Source organism: Amia ocellicauda, chromosome 6 (assembly GCF_036373705.1).
Source record: "Amia ocellicauda isolate fAmiCal2 chromosome 6, fAmiCal2.hap1, whole genome shotgun sequence".
NCBI classification, from domain to species: domain Eukaryota; kingdom Metazoa; phylum Chordata; class Actinopteri; order Amiiformes; family Amiidae; genus Amia; species Amia ocellicauda.
In genome coordinates this window covers 33,870,444-33,896,218 of record NC_089855.1, presented here as the reverse complement: position 1 = coordinate 33,896,218, position 25,775 = coordinate 33,870,444, and the positions used below count along the sequence as shown (strand labels likewise).

The following is a 25,775-nucleotide window of genomic DNA, read 5'->3' as shown; positions in this document are numbered from 1 at the left end:
CATTTTGTGACCCCATCTGACAAAGAAAAGAAACTTCCACATCAGTTTATATGTGTTAAGCTTGGTTTTGTAACCTGTTTTGTTTTTTAGTTTTTTTTCTTTACTGTGGAAAAAGCTTTTTAACGAACAAAAAAAATCCAGTTTCTTGACGAGAGAGAATGTACTGAAAAATAATTCTACCCTCCTGTTAATTCCAGTGTTTACAAAGGAAACAACATTCGACTGTGGTATTTATATTGGTAAATTGAGTGGAGTGGAGCTTTCTACCAAGTTAAACCTGTATTACACAGCCACATGTTAAAGTTTGTTTATTGCCTTTAACAAAATATTTTATTCTTTGTAAAAGCATGACATTTATTTAAAATGATAGTATATTGGTACCATACCTTTCTTGTTCTTTTCTTTATTCCTCATTTCTTGTAACAGTATTGTAGTTTTTTTTTTTTTTTAATAATGGTTTTAACCTAGAAATCAGGAGTTTGTCATGTCTTTTTCATGGGATCCATATTGTGACAGCATTGGAAGTTGCTGCTTGTTAAAGGAATGGGCTGACTGTATCAAGTCTCCTAGGACTTTGCCATCACTGTCTGGGGCAGCAGTTCATCTTGGGTATTTTGTACTTTGACCAGCTTTGGTACACTTACAACAAACGCATAAAAGACAGGACATCTAATCGCCGAGTCTCTTCTCCATCCTTCTGCATAAGAGCAATTACAGGTTGAAAAAAAAGAAAAAAAATCCTATTCCGTTGCACTTGGTTACTGAAGTATTTCATCAAAATGAATGTAAAAATATATATATATAAACAAAAATTCATAGCTTTAACAAACTGTAACGCAGTCTTTATAGAAACAAATAATACATGTATAAATAACTATTAAATGCTCCATGGTAATAGTAGTTCTACATGTGTGTGTTTTTATTCACAGTTTAAAACCCAGTTTAGGGTAGTGGGCCAAAGTGATGCAGGAGAAAGCAAAAACTAGGATTTGTGTGCATGCAAGGTTGCCAGTGGATTATTGATATAAATTCTCAACAAGCGGTTTCTTGAAGGATCCCAGGCAGTCCCCTTCAGCACCCTTAAATATTTGCCAAACTGTAGAAGTGCTGCCTATTTTCAATTAAAATATACCAGTTGGGATCTTGGACCCTACTATAACTATTATACAACCTTAAGAAGACATGCCCAATATAACAGAATTCCTGATGCAAACATTTCTTTATTCTTTTACCTCCCCCCCAAATTTACTCAATATTAGCTGGGGATCGAGAGAGCTGGATATTGTCATTCCTGTATCCTGGAGAGAAAACTAAATACCATCTGGGTTTGTCTAACTGCTACACACCAAGTATGTGTCAGATGAAGAAACTATTTAAATGAACCTGTACAGTATATAATGATTATTACTGATTTAATGCCAAGGACATTATACACAGACTAGGAGTGCTCAAAACAAATAGTAACCAGATTCCAATAAACAGTGTTGTCATGCCATTGGGGCAAATTATTGTTCATATTTTTGTATTTATGTAGAAACATTGCAGTCTCTTAGGTGATCCCTCGACACTTCAACTACAGTATGCAATTAAGCAACAACCCCTTAATCATTCTATTATGGAGTGTGTACCAGGTGCTGCCGGTATTTGTGTGGTGCATGTGCAAGGCAGCCAGGTACGGTGCATCACACACTGAACAAGAGTTTAATTATTACAACAGGTTCTTCAAAACTCCTTTTGTTTAGGCTTTTTATTTTATCTTTTTTATTCGGTGTTTTGATAAAATTTAAGTATAACGTTTTCTTTTACCTGAAATTTCATATTTATGTGTTTAAAGTTCAGTTTTTAATCAGTATGCAATCTGCTTAAAACCTTTTTAAAACTAGTAAAGCTATTAAATGTTTTTTATTTAACTGTGGGGTACAGCATAAATTGCTGTCAATCATTTTACTTTTGGTACTTTATTATCGTTCGGTTGCTTTCCTGCATTTCAATTCCATTTCAAATTCAAGTTAGCAGAGGTGAAAAACCAAAAAAGTTACATCTATTAATACTAGTAACTACAGGTTCAGTTTGTACACAGACTACAATGGGTTTTAGCAAAATAAATGCAAGTGTACATTAAGTATTTGTTGCATACAGTACTGTGCAAAAGTTTTAGGCAGGTGTGAAAAAATGCTGTAAAGTTAGATTATACTTATCAATTAACAAAATGCAAAGTGGGTGAAAAGAAGAAAAATCTACATCAAATCCATATTTGCTATGAACACCCTTTGCCTTCAAAACAGCATCAATTCTTCTAGGTACACTTGCACAAAGTCAGGGATTTTGTAGGCATATAGTCAGGTGTATGATTAAACCATTAGCACCTGTCTGGTGTAATTATCGTCAATGCAATATGTAGGTTGAAACACAATCATTAATAAACAACTGTGTAGGAGAAATAAAATAACTACTATTTTCAGACATTCAGTATTGGACTTCGGAACAGTATATATTTGTATTGAATATTTGTTCAAAAACAAGGTTCAGAATTTGATAACTTACACTGATTATCTTAGTGTTTTATATTTGCATGCATTTATTCCCCAAAAAACTAAACTCACTGTACACTTATTTTGTTTTTTGTTACATTGCATCAGGTATTATACATTTGGTGTGCAATGTGATCTGCTACTGTGTGGACATGCAGAAATACATGTAGATGTGACTAAACGTTATTATTGTTTGTTTTAGACCCTTTCCTCTTAAAAAAAAAAACAAAAAAAAACAATGTATGTGATTTGTTTGGGATAAAGCGAAGATGGTTTAACAGTAACTGCAATCAGCAATACCATACCAGTGGCTAGAATACAACCAAAACAGCTGAGCAATACTATTGAATATGTATGTAGAGCAGTACATTAAAGTATTAAAGTACACTTACATTTTAAATAACTTAGAATACTCTATAGATATAGCTAAAAGCATACCAACCATTTGTAACAATATTCTTTTGTTTTCTGAATGTCCCCCCTCCCCCCCAAAAAAAAATGGCTGCATGACGCCCCTGCCAGTAAATATAAAGAAAGGATTGTAGACTATTGGGGTCCTTTCAACCCTTCTAAGACGGGCTTGAACTTATTGACTGGCAAATTGAGTGTAATATCCATCCACAAAAAAGGTGGCTAAACTAAATCTGGTAGCTACAGAAATCTTTCTTCTGTAATGTTATTTAGTGTTTCCCAGTCTTTTCGAGCCTAATTCACACCTACTTAACATATAAGAACTGTTATTTTATGCGCACCTGAAATAAGACGTTTTTCATTAGTGGCGGATATCCTATTGATGTAATGCAATGGTTTATACTATAAGGTATCTCCTTTATTCACTGCAAAGCAGTATCTGTATCAGTCAAATTTATTTCCATATCTTTATTAACTGAAGTTTGGGATGTTTATATTTTGTGATTAAAGATTTTGACCAAGCAAAGTTTTAGTTAGTGATACTGGGGAAAGTAGACAGAATAATACAGTACAATACTATGTAGCCATGCAATCCCAAAATAATCAAGTACTACAGTATATGCAGAAAAGGATAATACAATAACATTTTTTTTTTCTTCAGAAAATATTATCATTTAATTCTTTAAGACGACAGATACCAAAAAGCACTTTATGCTGCAGCTACAAATCTTTCTTAACTTGAAATATTTTGTGCCGCACACCTTTTTTAATTCTGTCTGGAACATATTTGTGGCTTACATGCCATTCCTACTTGAAGGCATGCCGATGTGTTGTGGCCTGCATGTTGGAAAACCATGTTCTACTGATCCATCAGCATGGATAAAGACAAGGTGCAGTGTTTACCTAACTTGTACGATTTTATTGAACAAGCAACAGTGGCAGTGGATGCCAGTAATGCGTAGAATCCATTTCTGGGTTTCTCTTTCTGATGAAGTTCCACATACTTTTCTAATATGGGAATGGTCATAAACCATTGTGATGTGCGCTTTTGAATGGAGAACTGCTTAATGTGAAGAAAAGAGCAGACTGATCAGGGCAGCAGCCTCCAGCTGGAGGGAGGTAATTACTAGAGCACCAGAGGGACCATTGCAAAATCTGCAATCATACACCACAAAGTAGCAGTAACAAATGAAAGTCAATAAAAACGCAAGAATAATGATCACATATTATTTACTCAAACATAGTTGGGCCCAATTAAAAAAAATATTATTTGCATGGTAAATTAACCCTAGGTTGTCCATTGGGAGGAAGGTTAACTCCAGCCCAACCCTGTAGACCAGTTGTTCACTTTAGTCCTGGGCTCCTCAATGTCCTTCTAGTTTTTGTTCCAGTAAAGATCTCACTCACTCACTTGAACTAGTAATTGGCCTAATAAAAGTCATTCGGGTAATTCAGGTTAAAGGTAATGGATATAACAACACACTTTCAAAAACAAGTCTTCACAGATCATGAGGGTCACATTTTATTTTACAGTTTCAAGGTCACAAACAAAGATTGTTAAGCTCTTAGTGATGTAATCGATATTCAACCACAGATTCTAATGTTAAACTTATAACTGAGTTACAATCTGCCCTCTGTGAACGTGCTTCTCATCTGTGTGTATTTTATTCCCGTTATATTTAATTTGGACACTTGTGGAGTAACGGCCCATATTCCTACAAAATCTCTATATATCAAACAAATAATTCCCCCTAAATATTTTTGTTCAGTTTAAATTAGTTGCTCAATACAAATAATTGCTTGTGGCAACCATGCTTTAAAATTGTATTTTTGTACTGATTGTATTACCTCACTTTCATAATGTTTGTGTAAACTGTGACCCTGTGTATGCTAAGAATTAAATAATAAATGGTGACCTGTGCAGTGAAGATGAACAAATGTTATCATCCAGTGAAAATGCAGGGAATGTGAGGGTGTTTTTGCCCATTTTGTATTTTGCTTGCTGGTGTGCGGGCGTCCGTGACAATTAAATAAAGATTAAACATCCTCCCCCAACAAGCCAAAAATCCCATGTTTTTTTACTTTTACATAACGCCTAATGCTCTCCCCCCTAGGGTGTGCTGATCTCCACCTTCTGGACATGTTGACTCCCACGGAGAGGAAGAGGCAGGGCTACATCCACGAGCTGATCGTGACGGAGGAGAACTACGTGAATGACCTGCAACTGGTCACAGAGGTATATCTGAGCCTCTGAGCAGGAGAGATGTACAGCTTTTCCCCAGCACTCTCCTAGTCCTGGAGAGCCTAAATCTGGCAGGGTTTATTGGTCCTCCACTTGACCAACAATGTATAAAGATTTGGAAACATTTTGTAGCAATAATTTTAGAAGATGTGTTGGTATATTTAGTAGAGGCCAATTAAAGAAATAACCAGCCAAACTGAACAAGTGGCTGGCTTCATTGATGTTCAACTAAAAGTCAACTATAAATTGGCTGGTTTCCATGACCAGGCTTGGACACCACTGCTTAGTCCAAACAAGCCTGCTTGTTTCAAGTTGTAGCAGACCATGATTAAACCCAAATTTCAATTTTGTGGTGGCAAGCAGGTTGTATTTTGTCTGTACTTAAGCAGTGAAAAGATGCAAGAGGGATAATTGTTGCAAGAGGGTCACCTCCCAACCAGTGCTATTTTGCCCAACTTCCATTTCTAATTGAGAGCTCCCTCATTCCCCAATATTTCTTCTGCTAGAAATACACCATTCATGGGGAAGCATGTATAGGTTGATTACCTTTAATTTTGAGTAATCTCTGCACCCCACAAATGGGAAAAAAAAAAATACATGTTTGGTACTGAACTGTTTTAAAACCGCACGAGCAGGTAGGATCTCAAAGAGCCAGCCCACCAAGAATATGCCTGTGCTCCTCTTGCGATCTAGATCTTTCAGAAGCCGTTGCTGGAGTCGGAGTTGCTGACTGAGAAGGAGGTGGCAATGATTTTTGTCAACTGGAAGGAACTTATCATGTGCAACATCAAGCTGCTGAAGTAGGTCCCTCTCTACCCTTTACTAAATATCTTTTCAATTAAAATGCAGGTGTTTCCAACCATTCTTCCCCTTCGCCATCTTCTTTTCCTTCTTCTCTTCCTGCTCCTTCTTGTCTCCTAATTCTCCTTCTATTGTGTACATGACTCTATCCAAGATTTACATGGTTAGACTCTCACTAACATGCAACGTTCTACATCTACACAATATTATACAGGTCAAGCAATCACTTAAATGTATCTACACATTACAGTGAATACAGTTAAGATATAAGAGAAGATCAGATACGGTCTTCAGGTGTTCTCTAAATAGATATGACTTAAGGAGCCATATTTGACCATGGTCTGGAAGAGCCGTTTGGGAATTACCTTTTACCACTGGGATTGAAGACTTTCAAAGGAAGAGTGTGGAAGCTCTAAGATTGCCTAGTCACCTGTCACAATTGTAACAATTCCCATTGTAAGCAGATCAGTCTGAGTTTGTCAAAAATGCTGATTTGACATGCACTTTGAAGGCAATAAGTGGATTTTTTTTTTTTTATTATTATTATTTATTTCTTGGCAGACGCCCTTATCCAGGGCGACTTACAACATAAGTGCAAACAAAGTGCAAAAATACAGTGAAGTACAAGGCATCAATCATTACAAATTCAATTTAGCTAAAACAGCAATTCAAAATAATACATTTTACAAATTCCAATTTACAATTTACACAGGCAAGTACAGTAAGTGAGGTCCTACATCCTGGACAGTGAAACCTAAGTGCTGTCAAGATGTAGGGTCACAGTCAAGGGCTACGGGAAAGGGAGCAAGGAGGAAAACAATCAAGAAGCATAATAAAAACTGTGAAGTGCTATCTATAGCAGGGATAGTGGACTAATATTACAAGTACTGTCGGAAGAGATGCGTCTTGACTAAGCGCCGGAATGAGGTCAAGCACTCTGCTGTTTTCACTTCAGTGGGCAGGTCGTTCCACCATTTAGGGGCCAGGGATGAGAAGGAGCGGCTCTGGAGGAAGGAGAGTGGAGAGGAGTGGAAATAGCACTCTATCTCTTCACAAAAGTATTATTTCAATTAATTGATGAATCAGCTTGATTGGAACGAAAGTTGAGGGTGATGTAGTACAAATGTGGTGAAGAAGGCAAATATCTTCTCATGAAAGGAGTAGTCATTTAGCTAGATTCCTTGATCCAATATTGAGACCATACATGTCATATAAGAAATGCAGCCATACATAACAGAGCATAACATTAAACAGATCAGAATGGTCTACAAGTGTAATGTGATCCAGCATAAGGACCACGGGGTGGCACCACAGTTCTTGAGCCTTAGATGCCCATGGATAAAACCTGCCCAGTCTGTCATTTTGCTGTAGCACTCCAGAAAACAGCTTAGGAAATGCCTCTTTATAACTAAGGGGTGAATATCAAGAAGAATTATTTCCAATTTGTCAAGTTATACAGTAAAGTAAGTGCTTGAGTAGCTACACCTGGTTGGAGCGCTCGTGTATATGAAGTAGTCCCTACCGGTCAATGAGTGCGGTGGCCAGCCTGCCTCACTGGATTGTGTCTGTGTCGGCCACTTCAGGGCTCTGCGCGTACGCAAGAAGATGTCAGGGGAGCGGATGCCAGTCAAGATGATCGGGGACATCCTGACTGCCCAGCTTCCCCACATGCAGCCCTACATCCGCTTCTGCAGCTGCCAGCTAAACGGAGCCACCCTCATCCAGCAGAAGACAGATGAAGTGCCTGAGTTCAAGGACTTCGTCAAGGTAAGACTCACTGCCAGGAGACTCACTACATCATGGCTGCAGTTGTCTGGGTATAGAAAGCATCTGCCTGCTTAATTTCAGTGTTGGTGCATACTGACATTAAATATTAAATAAGTTAAAATCCCTAAGAAGCACCATTTGCCATAGCCTATATGGAGACCATTTTGCCAATGTCCAACCATCAAGTTTTCAACAACATCAGTGAATCAGTGTAATTGTGATTACAATCAAATTATATTGTTTACATAACTGCAATTCAGCAAACGCACAGTTTTGTATGTGTTTTGGAAAGCATTACTTACAATGCCTAATTTGAAAGATTTCAATTTAGTTTTTTTTTTTTAATGACTTTATTGGTTTTGTTTTTTTCCAAACGTTTTGTATTAGCTGTACCATAAAATCAGAGGTAAGTCGCATAAAGATGTTCAGTGCTGGTTCATGGAACGAAATCACATTGTTTTTGAACCTTTACTACTGGATACACTAGTGTTGAATCAAAGTGAATTGACCTCAGTTGTTTCTGGTTAAGAAACCAATGTACAGATGGGAGGGGAGGGATGGAGAAGTAAGTGAGACAGGTTCGGGAAATGTATCTGCTTATTGCAAAGTGCCAGAAAAAGTGTCCTTTGGCTTACAGCTCTATATTTCAGTTCTCGCAGTGATATGGAATGTCTTTTGAATTATGCCTTTGTTAGTTACTCTATATAAACTGCTTGGTCCTGCCTGCATGCAGAGAGATCTTGAACTGCCAGGGGAAACTGTCTGGCTTTTGATTTCTCTCCCTGCAATTGCCTGTAATAATAAAGCATCTTGACTGACTTCAATCTAAACCAAAGGTGAAGCTTCAGATCTTAAAGCCTATGAAAACCATAGACAGAATTGCAAATAATTTGGTAACCATCGATCATACCTAGAGCATCATTTAAGGTGATGTTTATTTGCTTGTTTAACTTCTTTGAGTCATCCCAACCAACCATTACAAAAGTTAAGTTAGGAAAGTGGCCCTAGTTCAAAGGTGATGCCATGTTTGACCTGAACACTATACAAAAAACTGAGTAAGAAATTCTGTGATAAGAATGTGCTTTTGTTGTAGGGGTGCTACTCATTATTTTCTGACTTGCTAAGGATCTAGCCGCTGGTCTTTTCCTCTTTCGCTTTCAGAGGTTAGCAATGGACCCGCGCTGCAAGGGGATGCCGTTGTCAAGTTTTCTCCTGAAGCCCATGCAGAGAGTCACACGGTATCCACTCATCATCAAAAATGTGAGTGGGTGCAGTTTCACCCTGTTTATTGGACAAGAGTAAGGGAAGGGAGTCAAATTCCCAGGACACCATTATCACCATTTTCAAAAGAGGTTTCATAAAACATTGATTTAATAAGACATTTAATGCCCATCATTCAAGCGGGCGGTTGGACAAATGCAATCATTTAGAGGCCATTCAGAACAAACACCCAAGTCATCTTCAGCTCTCAAGCATCAGTAGCTTGCTTATTTAATCAATAAAAACAAACCTGTTTTGCAATTTCTTCAGTGAGTTAGGGTGTCCTATGAAACCAGGAGAAGGTGGAGCCTTGTAGGTCTCTTCCTGTTCTAGAGAAGGCCTCCTCTGTGTGATGATCATTCGCCAAATATGAAACCAAGCAACCAGCGAAAAGTTGCTTAAGGTGCACATTACATTCAAATTCATACTTAATTTAAAACAAATAAAGGAAATCCTTCCATCTGTCAGTGGCTTTTTTTTTTTTTTTACTCTGACCGGTTTCCTTGAACTGTCTATAGGCACCCCTGTAAGTTCTCTGGACCTATAGCCTATTTCCGAGCTTGAACACTCCTGTGCAGAGTAATTGTGAACGGGCTTGTGTTTGTCTGTCAGATTTTGGAGAACACTCCGGAGAACCACCCCGACCACAGCCACCTGAAGCAGGCCCTGGAGAAGGCAGAGGAGCTCTGTTCCCAGGTGAACGAAGGAGTCAGGGAGAAGGAAAACTCTGACCGGCTGGAGTGGATACAGGCCCATGTGCAGTGCGAGGGTCTCTCTGAGGTAAGTGTCAGGAACAGGGCTGGAGGGGGCAAAGAGGACTAGGGTTTAGACAGGGCTGGGAGGCTGACCACTTCCTGTTTCAATCAATCAAGGCACAAGTGCATCTTTAATACATATCATTCTCATTACCTTGCTGCAACATAAAGACTCTAGAATGCTCTCTCTCTATGACCCCGTTCACACTTACTAGGTCGGCTCTGAGCCACCTCAAATTTTGTCCTCCTTTTTTTCTGAACCTGTTCACATTTGAGGTTTTAGGAGGTCTAAGTGTGTTCACACATGTGGCTGAAAAGGCTTAAATGAAATGCATGCCAGTAATTAAACAAATCTGCTAAAACAAACAAGTTATGCATGACATTAGGTATGTTTACAGGTGTATGCAATGTATTTATATCACAAGTTATTAATATTGGCCTAATCATTTCTATATTTATTTTTTTCTCAGAGTTCCCCAGAAAAACTTGCAACCTTTTCTCTGGACATCCATGCATAGTAAACAGCTGATCCAGTTTTAAAATGCATTGTTTTTAATGGAAACCTGCTTCAGTTAAATTCATATTGTTTTAATGCATAATTCGGATAAGTGAATAACGTTCCATAGTCCCGTTCACAATTTCAAAATGCATTTTACACCTGAAAATTGCATACTGTTACATTTCAGACTTCAATCATACTTTGAAGAAAAAACTAATAGAAAGTTTACCAGATACACTTTATTTTCATTGACCAAGTAGTTTGAACTGTTTTCATTATAACTCATTACCTATATTTTTTATATATAAAGATGTAAGCTATAAAAATGTTTCAGTCCTTTAAGGCTATAGACATGATATGAGTGAAATTCAAACAATTTAGAGAAAATAATGTTTGTCTTGTGAAGTTGTCTAAGTCTTTTTGGTGCCCGTATTTACTTTTGCATTGTGTAGAAGTGACGCTTTCTTGTAACAGTACAGTTTGACACTCAACTCTCTGGGGGTGTGGTTTGAGTTGTGTCATGCACTGACCCAGAAAACTATTGGAATACTTTGCCGTAAAAGTCCCTTGGTCTGTAGACACCTGCACCGAGTGCTTCTTGCATAATTTCCCCCAAGCTATATGCAGCCTTTTAAATAATATTAGCAAGAACTAGCTTGAAATATGGCCAACAAACACAAATTAGCCTTCACAAATGATCCAACAATCCAGTTTCCAAAAAGTTTTCAGTGTAGGTCAACACACAACTATGACCCTCATTTAGAAATCTTTGTGATGAATTGATTGATTGAGAATCACTGATGTGATACCAGCTGTGCAATTGTGAAATGCTGCCTTATAGTCCAGCTGGTTGGTCCATTGGCTGGGGCATTGGTTCTGGTACTGACCTTCCTGGCTTGTAAATTTGCATCTGTCGAGATCTTTCCTGAACCTTTTATTAATTGAAGCAATGGTGCAGTGCATAATTAAACGTTGTTTGAGATTTAGAGTGACTTCTCTGCTACAATTAACACTACTGAATAGGCACCAAGAGTAAGTCAAGGAGCATCTATTTAAAGCCATGCCTTGTTTGGTTTAGAAACTCAGTAACAGCTGTTTATTTATTTATTAATATCTCTAAGTTGTTTTACTTAAGCAGATGAAAAATTGCATACTGGTCTCAGTCTGTGATTCTGGGTAAGTCCATTGATTTGGAATCTTCAGTTCTTTTTCCTCATCTTTCACCCTCCTTGGGTAATTGGCACTGAACTACACTGCCATGCTGTGCTTCTTCAGGAGGAATGATACAAGTGCCCATCCAAGCCATCTGTTTCTTTGTATACTGCAAGCTCAAAATGCCCACAGCCCAGATATTATATCAAGCAGAGCAGCGGTTCCTAAACCAAGACCTGAGTACAGTTTTGTTAGTTTTTGCTCCAACCAAGATCTGAACTGAACTTACTTAATTGAACTAGTAATCTGCCTAATCAGAACACAGCACACAGGAAGCCAGCAGGAGACGTTGAGTTGCGATGATCCAAGGTGGCCCCAGTGGACTTCTACACTCCATGTCCCAGCACTCTTGGACAATTGTTGTGTGAGGCTGAGGAGACATCCTGCATTCTGCCTGGAGGCATTTTACCAGATATGCCAATTAGAGGCCCCTCAGTTGATTTGCATGGTTGCTGCATTTAATTGTTTAGTCCCAAACTGAGCTCGAGGACATTTGGTGAACTCAGTCTTACTCTGGTTGACAAACATACTGCTGTTATATAATTTAGTAGGAATTTGGTCTTGTATCTGTTTTTCTTGGTGCTAAAGTAGTGCATTCACATCTGAATATCAGATTCACCTGTAGACGCATGATATAACCCTTACCTTCCCTTTGCCTGAGACTAAGACTAAAGGCTGATTCACGCTTCTGCGTCTGCGTCTCTGCGTACATGCGCGGGTGTCGTACGCAGACGGTCGCCCAGCTGTCTGCCAACATACTCGCACGTAAGAGTGACGCGTCCATAGGGGGCAGTGTCACAGTAACACATTGCAATCTACAGAAAACCAAACCCGATTTCTATGGTGCACCTACGATTGTATGGATGTAACACATACTGCTAATGACATGGTATTTTATTATTATTACAGAAACTACACGCACGCACACACACATACAAATTGCATCCTGTATGTTCCGATATCTATTGTCTTGCTATAGTTGGCTAGACACTTAACACTAGAACATACATACACACGTCTCTGCGTATGTGAATTTCTCCTGCATATCAGTTATTATGTTACTATATATTTGAATTAGATAAATATATGGCGTTTCTGCTGTTAAACTCCTCAAAATTAATGAGCTATAAATACGTTCTTCTCCAACCGCCAGACCCGCAGTTCATTTGATAGGATATAGCCCACTGAATAATATAATAAATATAGCCGACAATATGGGCTTTGTAATCAAATTAGTAATTGTGTAAGATTTATAATCATTTTGATTGGTTATACACACTATTTGCTACACATCATATATTAATTATTATCATGATTTATTGTATTAGATTTGCACTTGATATATATAGCGCTCATCTGAAGTACATTTTACTTTCATCCAAAATTGCCAACAACGAAATACGGGGGCATTTCTTGGGATAAAATATGAATTATGTTCACGAAATGTGAATTATATTAACGAAATGTGCAGTTCGAGGGACAGAATACTCATTAATGTGGACAAATGCTTTCGTGGATGAGGAGATGCAATTTAAATACTTTTGTATGTCACCACATCGTTTCTCTGACTTGCTGCAACGCTTATAGACACACATCACACACAGGTCGCCCCAGCACTGAGCGATCGACCGCGGCCCTCAGAATCTCTTCAAGCTCAGCCAATCAGCGCTGCCTTGACGCGCAGGACGCAGAGACGCGCTGTTGAGATTTCGGAGTTCTTACCCAGAAACCCCTGCTTACGCGTACCTATGCAGAAGTATAAATCGGTCTTAACACATAACTAAATAAACACAGGACTGACTATTTGTATCATTGTTAAGCAAATATCACTTGACTTTTTTACCACATGGAAAAGGTGTTAATGTCTTACTGGTAATTTAACTTGTCCGAATAAACTTTTCTCTGTACACCTTTAGCCCAAGCTAATAATGTTTCATTTTATGAACATAAATTAATACATAGATGGAAAAAGGTTATATTTCCTAGAGTTGTTTTCTGTCTGTGCTTTTCAAAATGGAAATGCAATACTACCCAGTAATCCCTCTGGGACCTACAGCAGGTGAGGAACTTCAGAAAATGGCCAGTTTGCTGAGGATTAGGGGGATAGGCTAGAGGTTATATATTGCAATTCCAGTTTTGCAGAATACTCGCATTCATTCCGGATGTGTGTCTTAAAGCCTTTTAAATCTGATAGGAAAAGCACAACTAGAAATGTTGCCACTAGATGGTGCTTTTGTTTTTGTTGTGTTGTATATTTTTCTTTTACTTGTTTTACTTGTTTTTTCCCAGGAATTTGGCTGTTGTTTTGGCCTCTGCTCAGATATACAGTAATGGTTTCTTTTGTTTACAATGGGTTGCATCGTTTTTGTACATTTACATTTATTTTAAATGCTTGTTAGTAGCAGTGGACAAGTGAAGATTTACAGTAATTTCTGTGTGGTTATAATGGTATCTAGTAAAATGAGGGCTACATAACTGGCATAGTGGTCTTACTATGTGATTTATGAATAATAATTGTGTGCTTATACAGCAAAAGCTATTTAATGTAGATGTACTTTTTATTCCTCAAAAATCTCAAGAGGTTAGTTTCCCAAATAGTACTATTGGCTCAAAGATTTAAACACTGAAAGTAAACCTAGGCTGTTGATGTTTATTATGATGTATTTATTTTCCTGATGCATTTATCCAAGGTGACTCACAATAAAGATCTCCAAAAACTACTATAGGAAAGTAAAATGTTCTTTAGTGTAGTGAGAGAAAGTCTTATCAAGATCATGGTTCTAATTTTAAGCAAATTATGAATATTGTGAAGGATTTTTTATATTTAAGAGAAAATATGTCCTGATATTAGAATAACATATACAAAACTTAAATCTTATTTTAAAGAATTGTGTAGTTTTAATATTTCTTTTCTGTACCAGTCCCTGCCAGCAGAAATGTATTTTTGAGAGGTTGATGAGAGAATATTATTAAAGTGAGATGATTTTTCAGTGAAAAAGAGCTGTTTAAGGTGCTGAGTATTGTGCAAAACAAAAAGTCTTCAGATAACTTATCCCATTGGCAGATATTTCTTCTTAAATAATGCTGGACTGGACTAACTTTATGTACATTTGTGTTAACACATTGATTGTGTGCATGTGTGTGTGTGTGTGTGTGTGTGTGTATATATATATATATATATATATATATATATATATAATATATATAAATAAATAAATATGTAGCATACAGCACAATGCAATAAGAACAAGGGAAGGATTGAAATACAATATGTGTGAGTAGTAAACATATAGCACAACAAGTAAAACTTAGCAAGGTGTCGAAAGTGTTCCACAGCAATGCTATGTTGACTGCAGTGCTTCGCACAGTTGGCTAGTAGTGGATCTCTACTCTGAATAGTTAGTCCCATCTCATCCCACAGATGCTCAATTGGCTTGAGATCTGGTGACTGGGCAGGCTACCGCAGTAAGCTGAATTCACTGTCATGTTTGTGTAACCATTTCTGGACAATCCTAGCCTTGCGGGACAGCATTATCCTGCTGAAAACATTCATTAGCAGATGTGTAGCGGGATTTATCATACCAAGCAATGTTTTTTCAATCCTCCAGTGTCCAGTGTTTTCATTCCCACTGTAACTGCACTTTCTTGTGTTTTGCTGAAAGAATGTGTAACTCTGTTAGGTCATCAGCAATGTACAACGAGTTTGTAATTCTTTTATGGGTCTTTCGGCACCAGTGTTGTACTGGACTGTCAGTTGACTTACTATAGCTCGTCTGTTGCTCTGCATAATTTGTGTCAGCCTCATTTGACATCTTTCATCAATGAGACATTTTTGCCACTGGCCTGCTGTTGGCTCGATGTCCTTTGAGTGGTGGACCGTCCTTGATACACACGGCCTTGCAGTTCTTGACAAGATTTATACATAACTACTGCAATAATCCATGAACAGCAGAGGAATGCTTATTCTGTTTTTTTAAGTACTACTACTAATAATAATAATAATAATATGTGTAATAATATAAATAAATAGTTATAATACATATCAATTGTACCCTGGGTTGATTTATTGTATTTTAAGAAAGTGATTGGGGCTTAAAGTAGAATCTGCTGACTTCAAGGTAACTCAGCTGTATGGGGATGTCTCGAGTACAGAGAGAGGATGTTTGCAGAGACTTGTTGCTGTGCACTCAGATTTGGATGTGATCCAACGTACACAGAGACTAATGTGTATAAACTAGCACATTTAAGTACTGCATTTGTGTCCCCGGGCTTATGGATACTGAGGCAGAAGCATATCCTAAACCACTCCTGTATAATTATCAGTGAAGCATGGTTGGGTTCATATTGTTGAAAAGGCCAAGTGGGGGGGTAGTGTGGTCACTGAGTCACAATCTTTGGTATTTGATTCAAAGGTCAATAACACTTTTGCTTAGTATTACACCAGCTACACTTTCTTCATAGTCTGGATTATACTAACAGAGTGTTATTAGAGTCTCAATTACCTAATGGTAACTGGCCTTAAATCATGAACTTAAACCATTGAACAACAGTGAACAGTGTACAACTTGGTGTTAATTCTTTGTTTTGTATGTGTAAAATAAAATATCACTTGTGTAACCGAAATCTAAAGCGGTACTCAGATGCCATGATTTAAAGTGTGGATGCTTACAAACTTTTTCTTTGTTAAAAATTCTCTTCCCGTTTTCTTTTATTTTCTTCCTACAGCAATTAGTATTCAACTCTGTGACCAACTGTCTGGGGCCACGCAAGTTCCTTCACAGCGGAAAGCTCTACAAGGCCAAGAGCAACAAGGAGCTGTATGGCTTCCTCTTCAACGATTTCCTGCTACTTACGCAGATCATCAAACCTTTGGGCTCCTCCGGCACCGACAAGGTGTTCAGCCCCAAGTCCAACCTGCAGTACAAGATGTACAAGACTGTGAGTACAGTGTCTACCACCTCTCTGCCTAGTACAGCAGCCACTGTGGGTGACTACCACCACAAATCTGCAGTGTTAACAGAATAGTACCTGATTGATAGATTATAGCAAAGGAAGTTGACTGGAAGAGCCATTAGCTGCTATACAAAACTGAAGCTTTCTTGTTCCTTGCAGACTTGTTTCCCTTATTCTAAATCTCTTTATTAAATGCTTTGTCAGCAGGATACTGGACAAAACCATTCACAGATCTTTAACGTCATCTGACATTAGAATCATAGCCATTTGGGTCACATTTGAATTCAGCTGTACACATATGAGAGAAGCTTCTAAAATCAGTTTGCAAAGTTTAAATATAAAATAGACAACATGTTTTTTCCTGCACAGTATAATCTTTCTTTAAATCTTTCTAAATTTTGATGCGGGTCTGCTGAGCTGCCTTGTTCAGAATGAGTTCCAAGGTTAAGAGTATTTTATTACAGGGGGCTCTGATTGAATGATTGATCAGTATACTTTGATTGGTTGATCAAATCAGAATATCAACACCCATGCAGTGGCATTTCCAGATGACTCAGTTCTGGGGTGTCAGAGTCACTTCTTGGGGCACATTGTGGTTGGGTTTCTGTTCCATCCCAGCCTGTGTCCATTAGGGTTAGGCTCCAGCTCACAATGACCCCAAGCTGAATGAAGCGGGTATTGATAATGAAGGAATTCATGAAAAATAATGAAGTGCTCCAGTTGGAATAAAAACCATAAGTGACTATGGCTCTGGAGGAGTTGCATTTGTTAGTTAGAGCTTTGTTAGTCTTAAATGTTTATTTTAGCATATTCTTCCATGGATTCTGCACTTTCTTTACAGACCACATACAAAGCAGGTTGACGCTGTTAACTTTTTTGTTATTTTATCCCACGCCTTGTGTTTGAATGCTTTAGTGCAAATTTCAGAAAATTTCAAAAGCATATTTTTCTAGTATATATTCTAATAATTAGCACAGATTTTCAGTTTCTGTGAGCTGGGATCGTTGCTGCTTTAGAGAAGTGTCCGCCATATTGTTTTTTCTTCAGGTGTCTTAAAATTCTCAGAATATGGTTTGGATTGACAAAGTATGACCAGTCTAAGGAAAGACTGTTTTATGCAACTGTGTTAACTGAGTGTCTGTCGTTAGTATGACTTATAATTATACTAAGACAAAGACTTAGTCTGGGATACAAATATATAAGTAAATGGACAGGGAGGTGTCTCATCTACAGCCCCTGAGTAAAGACTCTTTGTGTCCGTCCCCGCAGCCCATATTCCTGAATGAAGTGCTGGTTAAGCTACCCACAGATCCCTCAGGAGATGAGCCGATATTTCACATCTCCCACATCGACAGAGTCTACACCCTGCGAGCGGAGAGCATCAATGAAAGGTAGGAGCATGCTGTTCCCTAATGCAGGCTTACCCTGGTCAAGTTGCCCTAAGATTTGTACACTTTTACCATGGGTTATCTGTGGTTTGGCCATAGCTTGACAGTAGCATCCTAGGGGTTCGACATGCTTTCAATGTGCTTTACAGGGCCATGACATACAATAAATATTTTGATTGTATTTTTGGGCACCGATTCCTTAATTAATTGATGCAAGAATGATACAGGAATAACCCATGAATGCCATATGCACTTCATCTTAGTTCTGCTGTTAATCAAATGAATAACAAGGTGAGGGTCAGGGTTAGGGAGAAAGTTACAGACTAAGTTTGGGGTTGAGGCTTCTTCATGTGGTCAACATCAGAACTCTGTGGAAGTGCATGAGGCCTTCAAATGTTATTCCTGTGGGATAAATACATTACAATAATGGGCACCAATTCTTAACTAATAAAAGTTTACTGGTATTTCTAAGACATGTTTACTATTGTAGATAATGGCAGTCATGATAGTATTCATTGTAGCAGTAAAGCACAGTCAAGGTAATGTTGAAACAATAGGAAAGCACCCTGTAAAACTATGGTACAGCCACATTCAAAGTGCAAATAGCCTTTGGTAAATTGACCACAGTAAACATTCATAGAGGGTATTATACCCAAGTCCAGCACTAAAATGCACCACTTACAATACTGCAGTAGGCTGTTTCTTTGTTTGTGGTTCCTCATCAACACAGCTTTGCTCCAATCCATTTCCAAGTCCACAAACCACCAGTCTCTTTAAATTGTCGCCAGCATTGGAGCTGGGCAGTAGGTTCACTTTGTCCAGTTAAGTGACACAGTGATCTACAGTGAGGGGGAAAAAAGTATTTGATTCCCTGCTGATTTTGTACGTTTGCCCACTGACAAAGAAATGATCAGTCTATAATTTTAATGGTAGGTGTATTTTAACAGTGAGAGACAGAATAACAAAAAAAAATCCTAAAAAACGCATTTCAAAAAAGTTATACACTGATTTGCATGTTAATGAGTGAAATAAGTATTTGATCCCCTATCAATCAGCAAGATTTCTGGCTCCCAGGTGTCTTTTATACAGGTAACGAGCTGAGATTAGGAGCACTCTCTTAAAGGGAGTGCTCCTAATCTCAGCTCGTTACCTGTATAAAAGACACCTGTCCACAGAAGCAATCAATCAATGTCAGGGACAAGATTGTAGACCTACACAAGGCTGGAATGGGCTACAAGACCATCACCAAGCAGCTTGATGAGAAGGTGACAACAGTTGGTGCGATTATTCGCAAATGGAAGAAACACAAAATAACTGTCAGTCTCCCTCGGTCTGGGGCTCCATGCAAGATCTCACCTCGTGGAGTTTCAATGATCATGAGAACAGTGAGGAATCAGCCCAGAACTACATGGGAGGATCTTGTTAATGATCTCAAGGCAGCTGGGACCACAGTCACCAAGAAAACAATTGGTAACATACTACGCCGTGAAGGACTGAAATCCTGCAGCGCCTGCAAGGTCCCCCTGCTCAAGAAAGCACATGTACAGGCCCGTCTGAAGTTGCCAATGAACATCTGAATGATTCAGAGGAGAACTGGGTGAAAGTGTTGTGGTCAGATGAGACCAAAATCGAGCTCTTTGGCATCAACTCAACTCGTCGTGTTTTTAGGAGGAGGAATGACCCCAAGAACACCATCCCCACCGTCAAACATGGAGGTGGAAACATTATGCTTTGGGGGTGTTTTTCTGCTAAGGGGACAGGACAACTGCACCGCATCAAAGGGACGATGGACGGGGCCATGTACCGTCAAATCTTGGGTGAGAACCTCCTTCCCTCAGCCAGGGCATTGAAAATGGGTCGTGGATGGGTATTCCAGCATGACAATGACCCAAAACACACAGCCAAGGCAACAAAGGAGTGGCTCAAGAAGAAGCACATTATGGTCCTGGAGTGGCCTAGCCAGTCTCCAGACCTTAATCCCATAGAAAATCTGTGGAGGGAGCTGAAGGTTCGAGTTGCCAAACGTCAGCCTCGAAACCTTAATGACTTGGAGAGGATCTGCAAAGAGGAGTGGGACAAAATCCCTCCTGGGATGTGTGCAAACCTGGTGAAGAAATATGCAAGAAACGTCTGACCTCTGCGATTGCCAACAAGGGTTTTGGCACCAAGTACTAAGTCGAAGGGGTCAAATACTTATTTCCCTCATTAACATGCAAATCAATGTATAACTTTTTTGAAATGCGTTTTTCTGGATTTTTTTGTTGTTATTCTGTCTCTCACTGTTAAAATACACCTACCATTAAAATTATAGACTGATCATTTCTTTGTCAGTGGGCAAACACACAAAATCAGCAGGGGATCAAATACTTTTTTCCCCTCACTGTATTAACTAATTAGGATTAAGGATGGCATGTTTTTCCTTTCCATGAAATGTAATTAAAATGTTCTCCTGGTCCTGTTTTGTTTCCTTTGGTCTCAGGAAGGAACAGTATTGCTGTACTTTCTGTCAAGTAAAAATGTCTGTGCCCTAAAACCCTCATCTCAACCAAAAGCACTTGCATATCAGTACAATTGTAAAATGCTTCTTCTATGTGTCAAGTTACCAAATTCAGTCCTCTTTGAAAGAGGAATCAGCAGTATGGAATGTGTGTTTAAGATATTGCATGTTCCTTGTGGTTTTACAGGACTGCCTGGGTGCAGAAGATCAAAGCTGCCTCTGAACTGTACATTGAAACTGAGAAAAAGAAGAGAGAAAAGGCATATTTGGGTAAGAAATAAATAATTACTTGCATTTCCCCTCGTTTCTTCTCACAGGGCTTATAATTCTTGAGTCACAGTGTGAGTCCCACTAATGCAAAGCTGCACCTTCATTTTGACATGCAAATGTATTTATTTTTTACAAATGAAAATTGACATTTAGTTGCTGTACTTCTCCTTCAGCCATTTGTGACATCAATAAATAGCCTCAAACAAGACTGCAGCTCCACAATGTACATTTTGGAGTAATCTTATGCTGTTGTTTCCTACATGGTCACAAAAGACAAAGAAGATGTATACAATACTCAAGAATGGATAGATAGATATGGATAGATAATATTACTAAGACATTTAATAACTATATCAGATATTAAGGCCCATTCAATAAATGCATGGATGGTCTGATGCCATAGTGTTGTATTTAATTTTGATGTTTTTTCAGTTCGTTCGCAGAGGGCTACAGGCATTGGCCGGCTAATGGTGAATATAGTGGAAGGAATTGAACTAAAGCCCTGCAGGTCACATGGTAAGACCTCACTAATCTAATCACTAATCACTTATTCCTGGCATTAAATGTTCCTCTGTTCATTACTCGGACAAAATCCTATAGCATTTAATTGAAACTGTTAAAATAAAATAAATCTACACTGGGCGGAGCCTATTAGAAGTACAATGCATATAGAACGTAAGAACATAAGAAAGTTTACAAACGAGAGGAGGCCATTCGACCCATCGTGCTCGTTTGGTGTCCATTAATAACTAAGTGATCCAAGGATCCTATCCAGTCTATTTTTAAATGTTCCCAAATTTTCAGCATCTACCACATTGCTGGGGAGTTTGTTCCAGATTGTGACTACTATGTAAAGAAACGTCTCCTGTGTCCATCTTGAATGCCTTGAAGCCCAATTTCCATTTGTGTCCCTGGGTGCGTGTGTCCCTGCTGATCTGGAAAAGCTCCTCTGGTTTGATGTGGTCAATGCCCTTCATGATTTTGAAGACTTGCATCAAGTCCCCACGTAGTCACCTCTGTTCCATGATGAAAAGGTTCAGTTCCTCAGTCTCTCAGTAGGACATTCCCTTCAGACCTGGAATAAGTCTGGTTGCTCTCCTCTGAACTGCCTCTAGAGCAGCGATATCTTTCTTGAAGTGTGGAGCCCAGAACTGTACACAGTATCCAGATGAGCTCTAACTAGTGCATTGTACAGTTTCCCTTATTTTAAATTCTACACTTTTGACAATATACCCTAGCATTGTGTTTTGCCTTTTTTTATTGCTTCCCCACACTGTTTGAATGGAGAAAGTGAGGAGTCCACGTAGATTCCTAGGTCTTTCTCATGTGTTACTTCATCTAGTTCTATTCCTCCCATAGTGTAATTATAGTGGACATTTTTGTTACCTGCGTGTATTACCTTGCACTTGTCCACATTGAATTTCATTTGCCAGGTGTCCCACAACTGAATGTTATCTAAGTCCCTTTGAATAACCTGTGTTGCCGAGATTGTATCTTCTGAGCCACCTATTTTAGTATCATCGGCAAATTTGACAAGTTTGCTAACTATCCCAGAGTCCAGATCATATAGTATTTGAAGGAGCTATTAAGGTTGATCTGGTCTGGCCTAGACAGCTTGATCAGTCTGGCAAAGACAAGGATCCAAAAGTTGAATTGGTAGGTTGGAGTTGATGGGGTTTTTCTACATTGTTTTGTGCACAATTTGTATTTCAAATAGTTATTTTCTTTATTTTCTGTTTGTGCTGTTTTGCCACCTTGTGTTTCTTTGTTCAGGGTGCCATTTATCGGAAGTGGGGCAGGAATAAAATGTGCATGTGTCTTGAGTTCGTGGGATGGTGTTTTTTTGAATAACACAACATGTGTTTTTAATATCCCATCCAATTGACTTTACCTCAGAGCTACTTTTCCAGAACTCGGGCAATAACCACAGCTCCAGTGAGTGCCTTCCAGTTTAATTGAAGAAAAATGTTGCTTCCTAGCCAAGACACAGCAGGCAATCTTTTGCTTCCTGCCAGTTATTCCCCACCAAAAACTTGGATCCCTCATCACATCTATAGAATAACTTGCATATTTAACAAACCAACCCGAATTGTCCACTTCTTCCCAACCATTTCGCTGTAGCTACAGCATAAATGTCAGCCTTCGACACGAAGTTTTGGAATCATCCTAAGAGGATATTGTCATCGGCCACATATCTGCTTCTACATCAGGGGTGTCAATCTCAGTTTCTTTGGGGCCGTAATGTTCTCAGGACTTTGTTCCAGGACATCTCTCCGCCACTACAGTCATCCCCCCCAAAATGTTGTAACTGGTTCCGAGACCGGCAATGTCGAGACAGCTTTTCCCATAAACGCAATGTTAAAAGGGGGAGGGTAAACTTAAGCAGAAGCGTTTCTATTCAAAGCAATCGTGAAAACAGTAAACAATTAAATTAACCATAAAAATAGAGAGCAGGGAGATTATTTCTATACAACGCTGACAGCAGAATGAAGTTCTGAGCAGTGTTGCCAGAAATAAAAATGCACTAGCAGGCCACAATCAATTAAATTCTAGCCAACAAAGCAGCCCAATATATTTTTTTATGACAAATCCAAAGTAAATCAATATATGTGGTGTTCCCACTCTCCACTACATTCACATAAATAAACCCACTCTCCCATTCTTTAATGTAAATCTTTTTGTATTTAAACTGTTTACTTAAAATGTATTAAAAACAAATAAAATCAGCAGCTCATTTTGTGAAGTGCTAAACTTTAGAGCGCAGGTAGATCGTGCACACACACATGACATTAGTCAGATGCTGCACAGATTTTGAGATTCGTGGATGTGAGACATTTAGCAACAGTAAAGAAAACAACATGCGCCTACTCAGCCGACGAGACGACCTAAGTCAGGGGATGATTATCTCAAGAGGGCCAACTACAATTTTTCACTGGAGATGCTGGATCCATCTCTGCCACTTAATTGATCTTATTACACGATTCATTTAATTCTTCTCTCCAGGCTCCTAGACTGTAAATTGTCCATATTGCCCAAGAAAAATAACAAGGAATACAATTCATTGCACCACTGCACTCCTCTCTATAATTTGGGAACCTATGTAGATTTTTAGATGTGTGTGTGTGTTTGTTAGTTAAGTCTACCCAAGTGGAAGAAGCAACAGAAAATAATTGGCGTCTACTGTACAGTGCCTGTGTGCAAGTAAATAGAAATAGAAAAGAGAACTCTCTGACAGTCTCCTTATGTGTGCAGGGAAGAGCAACCCATACTGTGAGGTGACCATGGGCTCCCAGTGCCATATTACCAAGACCATGCAGGACACTTTGAACCCCAAGTGGAATTCCAACTGCCAGTTCTTCATCAAGGACCTGGAGCAGGACGTGCTGTGCATTACCGTGTTTGAGCGGGATCAGTTCTCCCCTGACGGTGAGTACCCCGAACCCGAACGCCAAAGCCTCAGAGCCTAGTTTCTTAAGAGGCAAAGGCTGGGAAAGAGTTTTCTAGTAGGTAAGAGCAGTGGGTATCTTTATTAGAGTTGTTTTAACACACTGTCAAGTTTATTTTCTTACTCAAAATGGTTGCAAAAACCCGGTCAATGAAAATTCATTTTAAAAACTGCAAAATAGAATTGTCTGAATTCAAACTGCTGGTCTTACTCAGGTAAAATAATTGACCACATTTATCATTGTCTTTTGTAGTTGGGGACTTGGATTCTTGTGTTGCTAAGGCCTGTTCAGACTCCAGTGTTTAAACCAGTCTGCTGTTGCTGGATTAGTGTTTAAACAAATTAGTCATTTGGACAAGGCCTTTATTCAAGATGACTTGGATGTTTTACCTATACACAACAGTACAATATTACAAGATCTACATATACACCACATGATAAGGGGAGCAAAATCATGACCATGAAACCATCCACTCAATAAATACATATTCTAAATATTGTGGCTTTGTTTCCTCATCATGTCTAGACTTCCTGGGAAGGACTGAAATCCGAGTGGCTGACATAAAGAAAGATCAGGGTTCAAAGGGACCAATCACCAAGAGGCTACTGCTCCATGAAGTCCCTACAGGAGAAATTGTAGTACGACTGGATCTACAGCTGTTTGATGAACCATAGACCTCTTAATTCCTGGGTCTAGTGTGGTAGTTCACAATGTGTGTGTATCTGCAAAAGCTGTTCAGGTCGTATGTGTGATAGAGTAAGTTATATTATTTTTTTGTTTGTTTTATTACTATGTTTTTGTGGGTTATTTGACATCTCTGCTTGACAGATGGATCAGACATCCTTAAATATGTTCCTAGTTTTTCTACTGTAGGCTGTTACTGTGATTTGAAGGAACTATAAGCAATCACGCCAATGTTTTGTAGCAGACAAAGTGAAATCACACATTACTACCGCTTCTCATTGAACACACATGTTTTTTTTTTTAAATGTCTGTTGCTGTAGTCCCATGTTACACTGGAGTTGTGCAAAAATTTACAAAATAAGAGGGGGGTATCTCCATTCTAACTTTACAATATAAATTGTACTCTGTTTGTGATATGCAGGTTTTTAATCATTTGCTTCCAGTTAATTGCACCTGAAATGGGAACTCGGAAGACATTGCGTTTGTAGAAGGACCGTTATGGGTAAAGTTACATTGTACCACAACAAGGTTAAACTAGCCTACCATCTTCATAAATAGGCTGACAAAATCAAGGTTATCTTTCTTTTTATCCCCAGGTGAAAAGTCTCATGCTTAATGTATTCCTAGTTATTGTATTTATTTATTTATTTATTTATGTCTCTTGTGAAGGTCAATGCAGGGTTCTCAGTAAGGAATGGTTGCTTGAATGAGTGAGTTAGAAGAAAGGGGTCTTGAAGCCTGGTGTGACTCCAGTTAGGCGCTTTATTTTCTATGGAAGTGGGCTCCTTCTGACATTAGTATATTGGTAAATGTTTTGCACTAAAGTTGCTAAAAAAGAAATGTATGTATGTATATGTATATGTATATATATATATATATATATATATATATATATATATATATAATGTTTCTGAAGGAAGTTGTGGCAAATAGTTGTTAAGGCAAAGATCATTGGTGTTATTTTTGTGTTCTTTTACATGTAAATAATCTATTTTATCAGCACAGCATAAAAAGATGCAAAGAAAAGATCAGGTGATGAATTGGTGACTTGTGATAGAT

General features: G+C 38.6%; 1 protein-coding gene across 6 annotated transcripts in view; it reads left to right on the top strand.

Moving 5' to 3' along the window:
• The window catches only part of itsn1 (intersectin 1 (SH3 domain protein)), a 146,442-nt gene extending 121,312 nt beyond the window's left edge, over window positions 1–25,130 (top strand). For all 6 annotated transcript variants that reach the window (XM_066706992.1, XM_066706994.1, XM_066706993.1 and 3 more), the window contains 11 exons: window positions 5,057–5,178; window positions 5,878–5,984; window positions 7,569–7,752; window positions 8,914–9,012; window positions 9,625–9,792; window positions 16,204–16,416; window positions 17,701–17,822; window positions 20,504–20,586; window positions 21,019–21,102; window positions 23,839–24,012; window positions 24,558–25,130. In XM_066706992.1, the coding sequence (XP_066563089.1) occupies window positions 5,057–5,178; window positions 5,878–5,984; window positions 7,569–7,752; window positions 8,914–9,012; window positions 9,625–9,792; window positions 16,204–16,416; window positions 17,701–17,822; window positions 20,504–20,586; window positions 21,019–21,102; window positions 23,839–24,012; window positions 24,558–24,706 (1,505 nt within the window). In that variant the 3' untranslated portion in view covers window positions 24,707–25,130. The remainder of the gene's footprint in view (window positions 1–5,056; window positions 5,179–5,877; window positions 5,985–7,568; window positions 7,753–8,913; window positions 9,013–9,624; window positions 9,793–16,203; window positions 16,417–17,700; window positions 17,823–20,503; window positions 20,587–21,018; window positions 21,103–23,838; window positions 24,013–24,557) is intronic.
• The last annotated feature ends 645 nt before the right edge of the window (window positions 25,131–25,775 follow it).